The sequence below is a fragment of the Octopus sinensis genome, linkage group LG5 (genome assembly GCF_006345805.1).
Source record: "Octopus sinensis linkage group LG5, ASM634580v1, whole genome shotgun sequence".
NCBI classification, from domain to species: domain Eukaryota; kingdom Metazoa; phylum Mollusca; class Cephalopoda; order Octopoda; family Octopodidae; genus Octopus; species Octopus sinensis.
In genome coordinates this window covers 45,016,684-45,030,789 of record NC_043001.1, presented here as the reverse complement: position 1 = coordinate 45,030,789, position 14,106 = coordinate 45,016,684, and the positions used below count along the sequence as shown (strand labels likewise).

At 34.8% G+C, this 14,106-nt stretch overlaps 2 protein-coding genes across 5 annotated transcripts in view; one reads left to right on the top strand and one right to left on the bottom strand.

Annotated features, from left to right (window-relative positions):
• LOC118763655 lies at positions 1–7,751 on the bottom strand. Of its 4 annotated transcripts, none has more exons than XR_004999423.1 (2): positions 6,438–6,612; positions 1–250 (listed from the first exon to the last, which is right to left on the bottom strand). XR_004999423.1 is itself a non-coding variant. In XM_036503383.1 (2 exons), the coding sequence occupies exons 1-2, from the start codon at positions 7,656–7,658 to the stop codon at positions 43–45; spliced, it is 324 nt and encodes a 107-aa protein (XP_036359276.1). In that variant the 5' UTR covers positions 7,659–7,751; the 3' UTR covers positions 1–42. The 4 variants fall into 4 exon arrangements, 1 of the variants encoding a protein (XP_036359276.1); XR_004999422.1 differs by lacking the exon at positions 6,438–6,612 and adding an exon at positions 6,031–6,249; XR_004999424.1 differs by lacking the exon at positions 6,438–6,612 and adding an exon at positions 938–991.
• Positions 1,787–14,106, top strand: part of LOC115211675 (alanine aminotransferase 2) — a 30,713-nt gene continuing 18,393 nt past the window's right edge. The window contains exon 1 of the mRNA XM_029780315.2: positions 1,787–4,257. Coding sequence (XP_029636175.1) covers positions 2,787–4,247 — 1,461 coding nt within the window. The 5' untranslated portion in view covers positions 1,787–2,786 and the 3' untranslated portion in view covers positions 4,248–4,257. The remainder of the gene's footprint in view (positions 4,258–14,106) is intronic.

The following is a 14,106-nucleotide window of genomic DNA, read 5'->3' as shown; positions in this document are numbered from 1 at the left end:
TTTTGTGGGGCTTGTCGATGTACGTGGTGTTCCAGAACGCTTCTAATGGGCGTCCTGAACAATTCCATCAGCTTCAAACTTATCTCTAATTCGAGTGATGGTAACTCGTGTTGGTGGTTCTTTGTTAAACTCCCTCCTAAATTGTCTTTGCACTTCTACTGCGTTTTCATACTTCCAGTAGCATTTTAGAATAAATTTCCTTTCTTCAAAGTCAAGTCTGGCTGCCATCACTCTGTTCAATGGGTTCAGTCTATAAAGAAAGAATAAATAATTGAGTTATCAGCTGCCAAAATGTGTATACATTTTTTTGGGACACCCTGTATATATACATATATATACACATATACACACACATATCTATACATACACACACATATCTATACACACACACACACATATCTATACATACACACACACACACACATATCTATACATACACACACACACACACATATCTATACATACACACACACACACACACATATATATATATATATATATATATTTATATATATACTCTTACTTGTTTCAGTCATTTGGCTGTGGCCATGCTGGAGCACCGCCTTTAGTTGAGCAAATTGACCCCAGGACTTATTCTCTGTAAGCCTAGTACTTATTCTATCGGTCTCTTTTGTCGAACTGCTAAGTTACAGGGGCGTAAACACACCAGCATCAGTTGTCAAGCAATGTTGGGGGTGCCAAACACAGATACACACGTACATATACATATATACGACGGGCTTCTTTCAGTTTCCGTCTACCAAATCCACTCACAAGGCTTTAGTCGGCCCGAGGCTATAGTTGAAGACACTTGCCCAAGGTTCCACGCAGTGTGTCTGAACCCGAAACCATGTGGTTGGTAAGCAAGGTACTTACCACACAGACACTCCATATATACATATATACTCACATATTATATATATCTTTTATCTTTTACCTGTTTCAGTCAGTTGAATGCAGCCATGCTGGGGCAGTGCCTTGAACAAATCGATCCCAGGATTTATGTTTTTTAAAACCTAGTACTTATTCTATCAGCGTCTTTTGTTGAACCGCTAATTTACGGGGGATGTAAACACACCAACACTAGTTGTCAAGTGGTGCTATGGAACAAACATAGACACACACATATATATAGGACAGGCTTCTTTCAGTTTCAGCCAACCAAATCCATGAGTGGGACTGAACCTGGAAACATGTGTTTGAAAAACAAGCTTCTTAAAACTTACATATATATACATGCATACATATATATATATATATATATATATATATATAGAGAGAGAGAGAGAGAGAGAGAGAGAGAAGGATTTCGTAAATATGTACAAAAAGGAGGGAAACAGTCGATTCTATCAACCCTAATACTTTTTATTTTATCGAGAAAGCTGAAAAGTGAAATCGACCTAGGTGGGAATTGAACTCAAAACATCAAAGGCTGTAACTACCGCAAAGTATTTTTTGCGACGCTCTTGAGTGTGCTAAGCAACAAACAAAAAGGCGACGTTACACTTAAACATACTGGGAAATACATACACAATAAAACAATGGTTATTGTTTGTATAGACTCAAACACACAATATTTAGATTAAATATAACCGAACCAAGCAAGGCCATGGTGTGACAGCGTGTGTGTAAATATATATATATATATACACACACACGAGAGAGAGAGAGAGGGGGGGAGAGAGAAAGAGAGACGCATATACATATAATGCAAACAGTAAAAAGTAAATGGATCTCTGTCGGTTTCGACGATGAGTCTTCCAGATATATGATCAACAAACTGAACTACTACTTGCAGTGTAAGTAGCGAGTATTTTTACAAACACTTGTACTTTAAACCGAATCCGCGTAACACAGTAATATTGTTGATATTTTTGAATCATTAGATACAATCCTTTCAATGAATGGTCTAACAGACTTTCCATATATAAAAATTTCACTTACAAAGCTTATTTGCTAAAATACCCCACTGCATGGCACCTTGTGATTCAGAAACGAACTTCTTTAACCAGTCGGCCGTATATACACGTATTAATACGTAGGAGTAACAACGGTGAAAATTTTCAATTGTAATTACAGGTACATTCACACACACTCACACTCATATTGCAGTTTGCATGTATTTCGATTTACATATATGCTAACTCATGTATGTTGCTTATATAACTGTCATGTGGTCGGTTGTTGATCTAAATTTTATTACACGTATATATATACACGTTGATAAACATTTATAAAACACAGACACATATATTCATATTGACCGACACACATATACTAGTCAGCGTCTTAATAAGTAGCAAGTTGGGAGAAAGGAGGAGAGAGTAAGGAGAGTGTAACTAACGGGGGTAGTACGACACACATTCATAATATCTATGTAACATTGTCAGTCATGTATAAAAGTCTCTATGGAACATGTGCAGAGGAATATTCATTAAGCATTAAAAAAGGAAGGAAGGAAGGACATTAATGCCAACAAAGAAGGTGTAGGGTGGGCTTCACTCGGATGGCTTATTTACATTGGAGGAGCAACTCATACATTCATTTCAGCAATCTTACGTGACAAACTGTTTCGTGTTTGATAAAATTACGGCTATTAGCCAAAAATTACACTGTCTCTGGAAGGAACTTGTATTTCGACTGCTACTTACGAGTGGAGAAGACTAAGTTATCAACATCTGCTAGCGAAGAAATCATCAGCTACCGAAGAAATATATAAACAAACAGGACTCCGTATTTCGGTTTATTATAACTAAATAGTAGTTGGGAAAACAAATCCAGCAAAGATGAGTAAAGAAAAAAATCAAAAGGTTTTGAGAATGGATACTATGAATCCTTATGTAAAAGCAATGGAATATGCTGTGAGGGGACCGATTGTGATGCGAGCTAACGAAATAGAATTAGATTTGCGAGAAGGAAACAACAGCTACCCATTTGAGAAAATCGTCAAATCTAACATAGGGGATTGTCATGCCACGGGACAAAAACCAATAACATTCATACGGCAATTAATGGCATTGTGTTTATATCCTGAATATCTTATGAACGATCCTAACTTCCCGAGTGATTGTAAAGAACGGGCAAACCGAATTCTGAATGATTGTCGTGGAAAAAGTGTCGGATCTTACTCGAACAGCGAAGGGCTTCAAGTTATTCGAGAAGATGTAACGAGTTATATCGAAGCTAGGGATGGTTTCCCGGCCTCTCCTGACAATATCATTATGACAACTGGCGCTAGTGATGGTATAAAAATTATTTTGAATATGTTAATGACTGGAGAACCCGGGAAAAAGAGAGCAGGTATCATGATACCAGTTCCTCAGTATCCTCTTTATTCAGCAACAATAACCGAATATAACGCGTATCCTATTTACTACTACCTCGATGAAGACAATAACTGGGCTTTGAACCTAAAAGAAGTTGGAGCTGCTTACAACAAGGCAAAATCACATTGCCAGCCACGGGCCATTTGTGTAATTAACCCGGGAAATCCAACTGGTCAAGTATTAACTAAAGAAAACATTTGCGATATCATTAAATTTGCTAAACAGGAGAAATTGTTTATTTTAGCGGACGAAGTCTATCAACATAATATATACGCAGATGGATTAGAGTTTCATTCATTCAAAAAAGTCCTCACAGAAATGGGTCCCGAATACAGCAATGTAGAGTTAGCTTCTTTTATGTCAGCATCAAAAGGATACATGGGAGAATGTGGCTTCCGAGGTGGCTACTGTGAATTAACTAACATCGACCCTGATGCGAAGAAAGTGATTATGAAAAGCATCACTGCCCGTCTTTGTCCGCCTCTTATGGGTCAAATTGCCATCGCAGCAGTGGTTAACCCGCCTGTCAAAGGTGAACCTTCTTATGATCTTTTTATGAAAGAGAAAACTTTTGTGCTCAGCCAGCTTCAGAAGAAAGCTCGCCTAGTCACCGACACGTTCAAATCCATCCAAGGTTTTACGTGCAACGAAGTTCAAGGGGCAATGTATTGTTTTCCGCGCATCAACATACCAGAGAAGGCCATAACTCAAGCAAAGCAAAGAAACATGACTCCAGACAGCTTTTATTGTTATGAACTGCTAGAAAACACTGGCATTTGTGTAATCCCTGGAAGTGGGTTTGGTCAACGCGCTGGTACATATCACTTTCGTATCACTATACTGCCACCCGAAGAAGAATTTAATAAAACAATCATCCGTTTTAAAGAATTCCATATGAATTTCTTAGCTAAATATCATTAATGCTACGGTGGTAAGTAGATTTTCTTCTTCTTTGTAATGAGTGATCAGAAGAATCCGAAGAGCGTCGGACAAAACTTCTTTGTGGTGTGTAGTAGGGTCATTTTCATTCAAATCCTAACTAGGGTCCGCTTTACTTTTCAATCTTTCAAAGGCAGTAAAACAAGTACCAGTCACATATTGTGGTTGATTAAAGTGACTATACCCAGCTCCCACCTAATGTTGTGACTCAGTGTTTATGTTAGAGATTATATGTAAATGACAAGATTTCGCGCGTTGTTTGCCCTCAGCCAGCCAGCTCTGATGAAGCAGACCTATGATCAGCAGTGATTTTTACTGAAGGATCACCTTTACTTCTTTATTCAAACAAAGTATCTCAAACTTCATTATCTCATGTGTCCTTTTCTAAGATGTGAGGAGAGATTTGGCTGCTATTTCTAGGAGGTTTAGCGACTCGTTGGTTCGAAGGAAACGACTGCTTGCGTTATATGAGTGGCTATCGAAGGCGTATCACATCACTCGTGACAATTTTTACCGTGTTGTCGAGTTTGAGCAGACTTGATCAAAGGCATTCCAATAATGACCTTCCCGTCCTCTTCTCAGACAATGCACTCGAAACTACCTTATCCAGTAAGTCCTTTTCTAAGACGGGTAGATGTAATTTGGGAGATTTAGCTATTTCTTGCATGTCGATGGACTACATAACACCATACACACAGCATTGTTTTCATTCATGTGAAGTGGAATAAAAAAATAAAAAGAATCTTATATTATGCATAATAACAATCCTACAAGGTATTGGGAGAAATTCTTTAATGTGATTTTTTAAAAATCGAATTGAAAACTTAATAGGTCATAAGAAAAAAAATTACAGAAAAATAATTACATACAAACTTCACAAAAAAAGGATAATTAAAAGTTTAAAAATTCCAATTTAGTTAAAATAATGCAAAAACAGAGAAAATTTAGTAATAAATGATAAATCATGCCTTTTGTAATTTAGCTGTGTCCAAAGCTAATTTTCGAATTGAATGCATTAGTAAATTCCAACGGGATGGGAGGAAAAACCAAGTTGATCTAGTGGGATTTGGAACCGCTTGAAATTATTTTTAGTGTAGTTTATTTGAAAAATCGTTAGAGTATTACACGTATAAAGTTTTGGTCTGCAGTGAGGTTGATTTAGCTTTTCAGCAACCTGGGGGGTCGATGGAATAAGTAAAGTATTGGTATCGATTTATAATCGACTGGTCCCCTCCCGGAAAAGTTTTGACCTTGTGCTTGTATAAGAAATCAATAATCTCATGTAGTTTGTTGTTTTGGTCATCTTTTTTGGTTCCTATTTTATATAAAATGATGCAATGCTTTAATGAATGCTTATGTGTGTGGTACAAGTTTGTTTTATGTATACTTTACATGTATTGCGAGTGTGTATAAAGCCATGTGGGTGGAACTGGTAGACGGAAACTGAAAGAAGCCCATAGTATATATATATACATACTACGAGCTTCTTGTGTGTCTTTCTGTTTGTCCCCTCGAAACATTGCCGTGCCGAAACAAGTAATAGATGAAAAATAAAGGGGAAACTGAAAACACTTAAGCTTCAAAATTAAAAATATATAAGTTATTGAGTACTCTTTTTTTCCCATAAAGAAAGAGAGAGAAAGGATAAATTATAAATGTATCATTTTTTTTTAAAGAATCGAATAAGTTGTAAGTGAAAGCGAAAGATTAGTAAAATAACTTAGAACGTTTTGTAATAAAAATCGAAAGAAATAATGAAATGTACTTCGAGTTGGTCTCCTTGTTATACGTGAAAAATATTTCCTTCGTTTGTTTAAAAGTAAAATTACAAAAACAAGATAACAACTGAATGAGAGAAATGCATGTATCTATACTAAAAGATGGAGACAGGATATAAGAAAGAAGTTAACCGCAGTGAATGAAACCGTAGAAAGTGAGCTATGGGTTTTATGCAAAGATGGGTGTTGAAATCGAAAAATAAAAGCAACACTTTTATTTAAATATATTAACATATAATTTTTTTAAAGATGATATTTTGATTTTATCATAATCCAAAAGTTCACTTGGAGTTTTGGTTACATATATAGAAATACTTGCATTAGCACCATGACAAATATCAGTCAACCTGCGACCCTCGTTACTTTCGGAATAGTACGCCTAACGAAAAATTACCTTGAATTTTTTAGTTGGGTGGACCACCAGATGATGAGCCATGTCTTGTGTGCCTGCTTCTTAGAAAAAGTTGTCTATACCTAATATATATATATATATATACAAGCAAAAATACTGTTCTGCAGATGTTTTTTCTGCCATTCATTATAACAGGGACACACACACACACACATGAACATTGTCGAAGAGTCATTTAATAATACTCTCACTTGTATGCAAATACATACATTATCATTTCATGAACTCTCCATAAATCCTAAAATTTTGGCTTTTTTCAAAATGTTTTTTTAATCATAGTCTTAAAATCTGCAATTTTAAAACTATAAATCTGCAATTTGTTTCTGTTTATAATTTCAAAATAATTTTGGGATGAAAAGGTGTATGATTTAAGAGAGAAGAGATTTGGCTGTTGTTTATAGCACATCCTGCAACTACTAGATACCTTCCTCATTTCTTTGTCACTCTGACATATATTGTTGTTTTTTCAATATTTTTCTCCCCACAAACACATTTTATGGAATGATGCAATGATCCATTGCTGAGATTTAAGCAACAACAAAAAATTTGAAATTCAAATTTTTAACCCCCACCCTGCTTCAAGTAAATCCATGTGTGTGTGTGTAAGAAAAAACATTTACCTAACAGAAAAGTATAGCATTAAAATAAATCATTTTTTACAATTGTGGTGCCCCGGCATGGCTGCATTTCTGAGCTGAAACTAAAAGAAAAAAATACCCTTTTCAAAATCACTGTTATCAAATGAAATTCCTTACACACACACTCAGAATGAGTGATATACTTTTATAGAGAATGAGAGAGAGTGTGGTAAGAAAAAATATAGGGAGGGAGAAAGTTTACCATGGTGTTCAACCACAAACGATATTGACTACTATCTGTTGAGTGTTGATGGTGGAATGAGAGTTATTGTGATAATGTGGACAACTATCTTCTATGTTATTGTTCATCATCATTGACATTTATTTGAGGGGTGAAGAATTTACCTAAATTGTTTGATGTTTATGGTGAATCTCTCTTTGTACAGCTTAGTGTATGAACTGAGCTTATTCTATGACTATAATTAAGGTTGTTATCAGCAAATACTTACAGACCTTCTCGAAGTGCTAATTCTTGAGCAATATTCTTTGCAGTCAATTTAAGTAGAATTGTTGAAATTTCCATATTCTCATTTGTACTTTTAGCCTGGCCTACTTCTAACTGCATCAGTTCTTCACCAGATTAACTTTCTCTATGTGGCACTAACAACTCAACTATATCACCTTAATATGGCTTCTTTAAACCCTATATCATTTGTATATCTAACAATATCTTTCCAAATTTGATATGGACTTCTGCATGAAACATCTTGTGAAGTTACCTGATACAGTCTGGCCATATATGTTTCCAAGTACCATTTAAAGGTGAGGGTGTCACTTCATCCCATAACTCAGTTGTGTTATCCACAATATCTATTATGTTAAACTTTTTCCAGAAGTATCTAATTGTAGATTTATCTTCCCTATCAATTGCTTTAATAAGTTTGTTTGAAAGTTTTTCTAAGATAATATACCTTGAAGTTAACTGTCACACATTAATCTGTTGGCTTGAGCAAGGAAGTATTCTTAGGAATATTTTCTCCTCTCGCATGATCAGAAAAGTCATCTAAGTTCACTGGGTAGCTTGGTGCATTGTCTAAAAAGAGCAATGCTTTGGTGGAAACATAGTGTCTTTTTTCAACCAAAGGCAAATTAAACTTTGTATAATCATTGAAAGCTCTTGAATTTTTGGAGTGATACATAAGTGGATGCTTTCATTTCATATCACCAATGGTATTTCCTCCTTGAAGAAGCTTCATACAATTTTTGGAAGCTTTACATTCCACTGCTGACATTTATTTCCGAGAAATAAAAGTTCTAGCAGGAATGAACTTCTAGAAAAGTGCAGTTTCATCAATGCTGTAAACGCACTCTGGTGTGTGTCACCCTCCTACCATAATTTCTTCAACTTCTTAGAATAGTTAGTGACAGCCTTTATATCAGTACTGGCAGCTTTATCAGTCATTTTTATATGATGTGCAAACTCAAGCACTTCTTAAACCTTTCAAACCAGTCTTTATGAACCAGAAAATGTTTCTTCATTAGAAGTTTCACCCTTTCCTTTTCTGAAAATCACCCTACAAACTTTTGGTGTTTTTTTTTGGTGTTTATCATCATGCTTATTGGCAAAATGCATTGAGTCTGATCCTTGCTCCATATACCCGAGAGTTGTCCCATTTTAAGCATCATATTAAATCTATGAAAAAGTAAGGTCCCTGCAATTACTGGAGTAACTTCTTGAGCACTTGACTTAATTTTGTCCTTATTGTCACATATTGTCCAACTGCAGACATTGCAAGCTTTATATTTTTTTTCTTTTGGCAATGAGGCTAATTTTTTTTTATCCTGCACCAGGTCTTTAAAAATAACAAGTTTAATATGCAGTGGATTCCTTTTACAGTTCCTTTTCACACTATTATCTTCAATTTTGCTTGATGGCATCTTTGCAGACATCTGGGCACTAGTAAGAGAAGTTTTCTTTTTTTTTTTTCAGCCACATATATACATACTGATGCATAGTCATCATCATACATTAAATAGGATACATTTACATATGTACCTCCCCGTTTGTGTGTGATATTATGCATAGTATATTGAATAATAGGTATTAAGCTTTTAGCGGGTAGCTGAAAAACTAGTGCTTTGTTACGTTTTATGCCGTGTGACAGTCAACCTGTTTTGCTTAGGGGATCTTACTAATGAAACCAAATTACAGTATTGGTCTATTTTTTACATTAACAATACAGTAGAAAGAAAATAGGTCAGGAGAGCATTCTGCATAATAAAGAAAGTTAAGTCCTCTCCTATATAATATAGTGAGTTGAAAAACTTCAATCAGCTAAGATTTTTCATGTTATCCATCCATCCATTCATGTTCTCTGCCCACTATTTCTGAGAAGATTATGGGGGTAGGATTCTATGGCACCTCCTCCATAGGGTCCTACCACAAGCAACCATCATAAAACCTTCCAGTTGGACTCCCAAACATGTCAAACTGAGACTATGAGTATATTCAACCATGTACTCAAGAGACACAAATCCTCTCTGAATGGTTAAAATCAAAGAACAAAATGCAAGGGAGTCAACTCCAATAATATCAGGCACAGGAGTGGCTGTGTAGTAAGTAGCTTGCTTACCAACCACATGATTTCGGGTTCATTCTCACTGCATGTGTCTTCATTCTCAAGTGTCTTCTACGATAGCTTCTGGCCGACCAAAGCCTTGTGAGTGGATTTGGTAGACAGAAACTGAAAGAAGCCCATCGTATATATGAATATATATATATATATGAATGCGTGTGTATATGTTTGTGTCTTTGTTTGTTCCCCAACATTGCTTGACAACTGATGGTGGTGTGTTTATGTCCCCGTAACTTAGTGGTTCGGCAAAAGAGACTGCCAGAATAAGTCCTGGGTTGATTTGCTCAACTAAAGGCGGTGCTCCAGCATGGCCACAGTCAAATGACTGAGACAAGTAAAAGAATTGAAAATTTAGAGATACAGAAAATACTGTATATTTCAACATATGTATAATCCTATTGTATTTTCTAAGTTTTATCCGCTTGGAATATAAGGATTTAGCTTGATTTATTGAACATCTTAACACACATTATTTTTAATATTTGTTGGGTTTTTTTTTTGGTAAATTGAGTGAAATTGTTCAATAGAGAATATATATTTTTTTTGTGACATAATTTATTATGTTATTATGAGAATGTATATTATCGATTACTTTCATTTAGCACTCTTTGCTAAAACAAAACCCAATGTAAGCTACTAAGAAAACCTTTATGGCAGTGGTTCCCAAACTTTGTCGGGCTGCTGCCCCCTCTCTTTCTGAATCAAATTCAAAGCAACTGTGTTTCACGAATAATATTTAACCAAATGAATCCATTATTTTGTTGTTCTTACACGAATCGCTACCCCATAATCGCCCCACTTTTCCTCAACGCCCCCTTGGAACTTTCCATCGCCCCCAGGGGGAACAATACTGCACACTTTGGGAACCACTTCTCTACAGGGTCAATTGACCAGCTAGAAATAGCAGTCGAATCTCTCTCAAGTCACATTACAATCTTAAAAAAAGGAAAGATATATTATATAATGTAGTCATAAGTATGTTAGATGTCTGAAAACATCTAACATAGTGTTGGATTTTGCTTTCAGTCAAGAGTATCTTTGTTAATGTAGACAGTGTATAGTTTGTTGGAAGGTTTATGATAAAAAAGATTATCTTCTTCAGTATTAAGAAACTAAAGCATTTGATAATAAAACTAAATCAATGGAAATCTTGTCTTTCTACGAGAAAATTTAATTATATCACTTCTTTTATTATGTAGAATAGGATGAATTACTCAATATATTTCAAAGGAAGATAACAAGATATGAGTTTACTCATAATTATTATTGTGAATTTGGCTCATCTTAGCAAGAATCTGGTTGTTTGGCATTAGTTTTCACTTTTGTCTTTGATAAAATAAATAATTTTTGGTTCTCTTATTGAGCTATCAACCACAATGGGATAGAATGTTTTATTTCATTGGAACTGCCCCCAGAATATCCTCCCATATGCAAATGGTTAAATACTATAATAAATTATTCAGTTTTATCTTATGATATAAGATTAAATATCAGAAACATTCTATTGAGTTACATGGAGCATTCAAAAGAAAATCATTTTAATCTGAAAGTGAAAGAGCCAATTCAAACATTACAGTGATGGCAAAGTTTGAGGTGAGAACTTCAGCTAATGATAGTAACTCGCTTATTGTAACTCCATCAATATTCCATGTTTTAGTTACTTCACTTTTAGATTAGAGTTGTTTCTTTTCTTTGAATATTTCATTGTACTTAATTAGATAATGACTCTAAATTCTTTAGTATTTGATGAACATGTATTTTTTTTTTTTTTACAATCATATAAACCTGTTTTGAGCTTTTTTTGTTTCATCTAATGGCTCGCTTCATACATCAACATTTCTATCTAAATGGCAGAACCACAGTTCTATTAATTAAATTCCAACCACTAAGAACTGAAATGTTTTCTTGTATAGGCTGGTCTTGTAATATCCTCAAACAAAATTTTCTATATTGGTTACTGATGTAATTCACAAGACCTGAAGTTAATTTAAAAACTAGATCCAGATGCAGAACTGTAACATCTGAGAAAGCAATCAAGCTAAGAATTCAGGAAGAAGCTGAAGGTATTCAGTTTCTTAGCCATATCTGTTGCCAAATAAGATGTTCTCTTTGAACCAAGGATTTGTACTTTTACGAGCATATTAACCAAGCTAACTCAAAGCTCTCTCTACTGAAGGTGCTGCATATTACAGGATACATGATCTAAACTAGAAATATACTTGTGCTTCTTGAAGATTGAAAGCTCACAGGATCAAATTGAATGAGCAGGTGGTGCAAGGATTGCTATCAGCATAACTATGAATGTGGAGGCACATGGCTTAGTGGTTAGGGTGTCAGCACCATGATCGTAAGATTGTGGTTTTGATTCCTGGACTGGGTGATTCGTTGTGTTCTTGAGCAAAACACTTCATTTCACATTGTTCCAGTCCACTCAGCTGGTAAAAACGAACAATTCTGCGATAGACTGGCGTCCCGTCCAGTTGGGGAACACATACGCCATAGAAACTGGGAAACCGGGCCCATGAGCCTGGCTAGGCTTTAAAAGGGTGCATTTATTTATCATAACTATGATTGGTGAATTGTTGCTCTGTACATATTCAGCATTATAAAAATTTGCTGTTTGTGAGTTTATCAGTATGATGCTAATACTTTGCTGTTGATAATTTGCTAAAATATTGCACTTGTATGTGTAGATCAAATCAATGTACAGGGTATAACTGTATTGGACAAAGTGATGTCTTCAGCATTATGCTATCATTCACAGTATTTTTTTGATCCTGTCACTGGAGAATATACTTAAAGCATTGATTAAGAGTGGCGGATACTGCTGATTTGGTGATGAAAGAGACAAAGGAGTATTTGCTTGACATCCACCTTAGATATATTAGTGGAGATCAAACTATGCAGAATCTTCGCACAATGGAAAAGACCTGAATTTCTAAGTGAACCTATTGCTCAGCAACATGTTGAGAGTTTTAGTCTTAAGTAACTTAGATGAAGATTAAAAGCAGTGAAATAATTTGGCATATTTTATCTAATTTTCTCTTATTTAACTTCTGATTGTGAGAATAAAAATGGAATTATATCTCTTATTTTAGAAGAATTGTTGTTTAGTCTTGTCAGATTAGAAGGCTAATTGTCAGATTAGAAGGCTAAATCAGCTGAAAACATTCTGTCATTGCTGAGAGTCAAATAACAAAGCTGATTATAATTTATTTACAGACTAAATTTTTTTTTTAAATTCACTGGCAAAACAAGCTAATTGCTTTTCAGAGTGAATCTGATTCACAATGATAACCTTGAGAAATTAACGTCCTATTCTTTTCTTTAGAAAGATTGAATAATTTGGCTTATTTTTTAAAACAATAGATGAATGAGTTAAAAAAATTCACATAAAAAATTGAATAGATGAATTAAATGTTTCCATGGCGCTGCTTGCTATACAATGCGACTCCTATTGATTTACTTTCATTATCAAATGCCTTCATTCTTTAATACTGAAATATAAAGATAATCACTTCTTTATCATATAACTTTTCACTGAAGACTCAATGCCTATATTGACAAAAACACTCTTGGCTGAAAGCACAGTCCAACACTTGTGGTGGATGATTTCAAACATCCTGCACTTAAAACTACATTATACAATGATATATCTTTCTTTTGAAATTTGTGTGATTTGAGAGAGATTCAACTGCTATTTCTTGCAGGTTTATTAACCATGTAGAGTTTCTAAACTAAGTCAGTCAACCTGCTAGAAATAGGAAAGTCATGTAGGCTCATGTTGAATTTTGTTTTCCATCAAAAGTGTTTTTGTTGTAATATTTAAAGCATTAAATGTATCTAATTAAAAAAAAACCCTTTAAAAACAGGAATCATCTGAAGTAGTTATAATACATTGACAACAGCAAGCTAGTTTCACAGCAGCTGTGGAAGGAGCAAAGCCTGAGATTTTTGAGACGATCCCAATAGTCAAAGCTTGTCATGTCATCCCCTGCAGACCTCCGCCAAGCAGCTCATTTTAAGATAGATACGCGAGTAAAATTACTAACAGAGAAATGAAAATAAACTTTGGAAACAGCAACACCACCATAGGTTACGTTGAAACAATGAACGTGTTTTCATGGAGATAATCAAAGGACATAACATTGTAATACTTCATGTAAAATGAAAAATCCTTCAAGAATCCATAAAAATTCCCAGATCACTACCAAAATTTCATCATCTGTTCCTTGTATCATTACCACCTTTTCCTGCTAATTTCATCAAATACCGTTTGCAATATTTTGAGTTATTTTGCACACAGACGGACAAACCAATGCTGATGAAAACATAACCTCCTTCCTTGGTGGAGGTAATAACGAACATTCTCATAATAATTTTTATAATTTCATGTCAAAAATATTTTTTGCCTTGCTTTTATTTCATTTATTTTAT

Excerpts from the sequence above, each read along its gene's own strand:
- LOC118763655 (XM_036503383.1), bottom strand. The coding sequence starts at position 7,658 with ATGCAGTTAGAAGTAGGCCAGGCTAAAAGTACAAATGAGAATATGGAA. Across the intron at positions 251-7,542 it reads TTAGCACTTCGAGAAGGTCT|ACTGAACCCATTGAACAGAG; the intron begins GTAAGTATTTGC and ends CTTTCTTTATAG.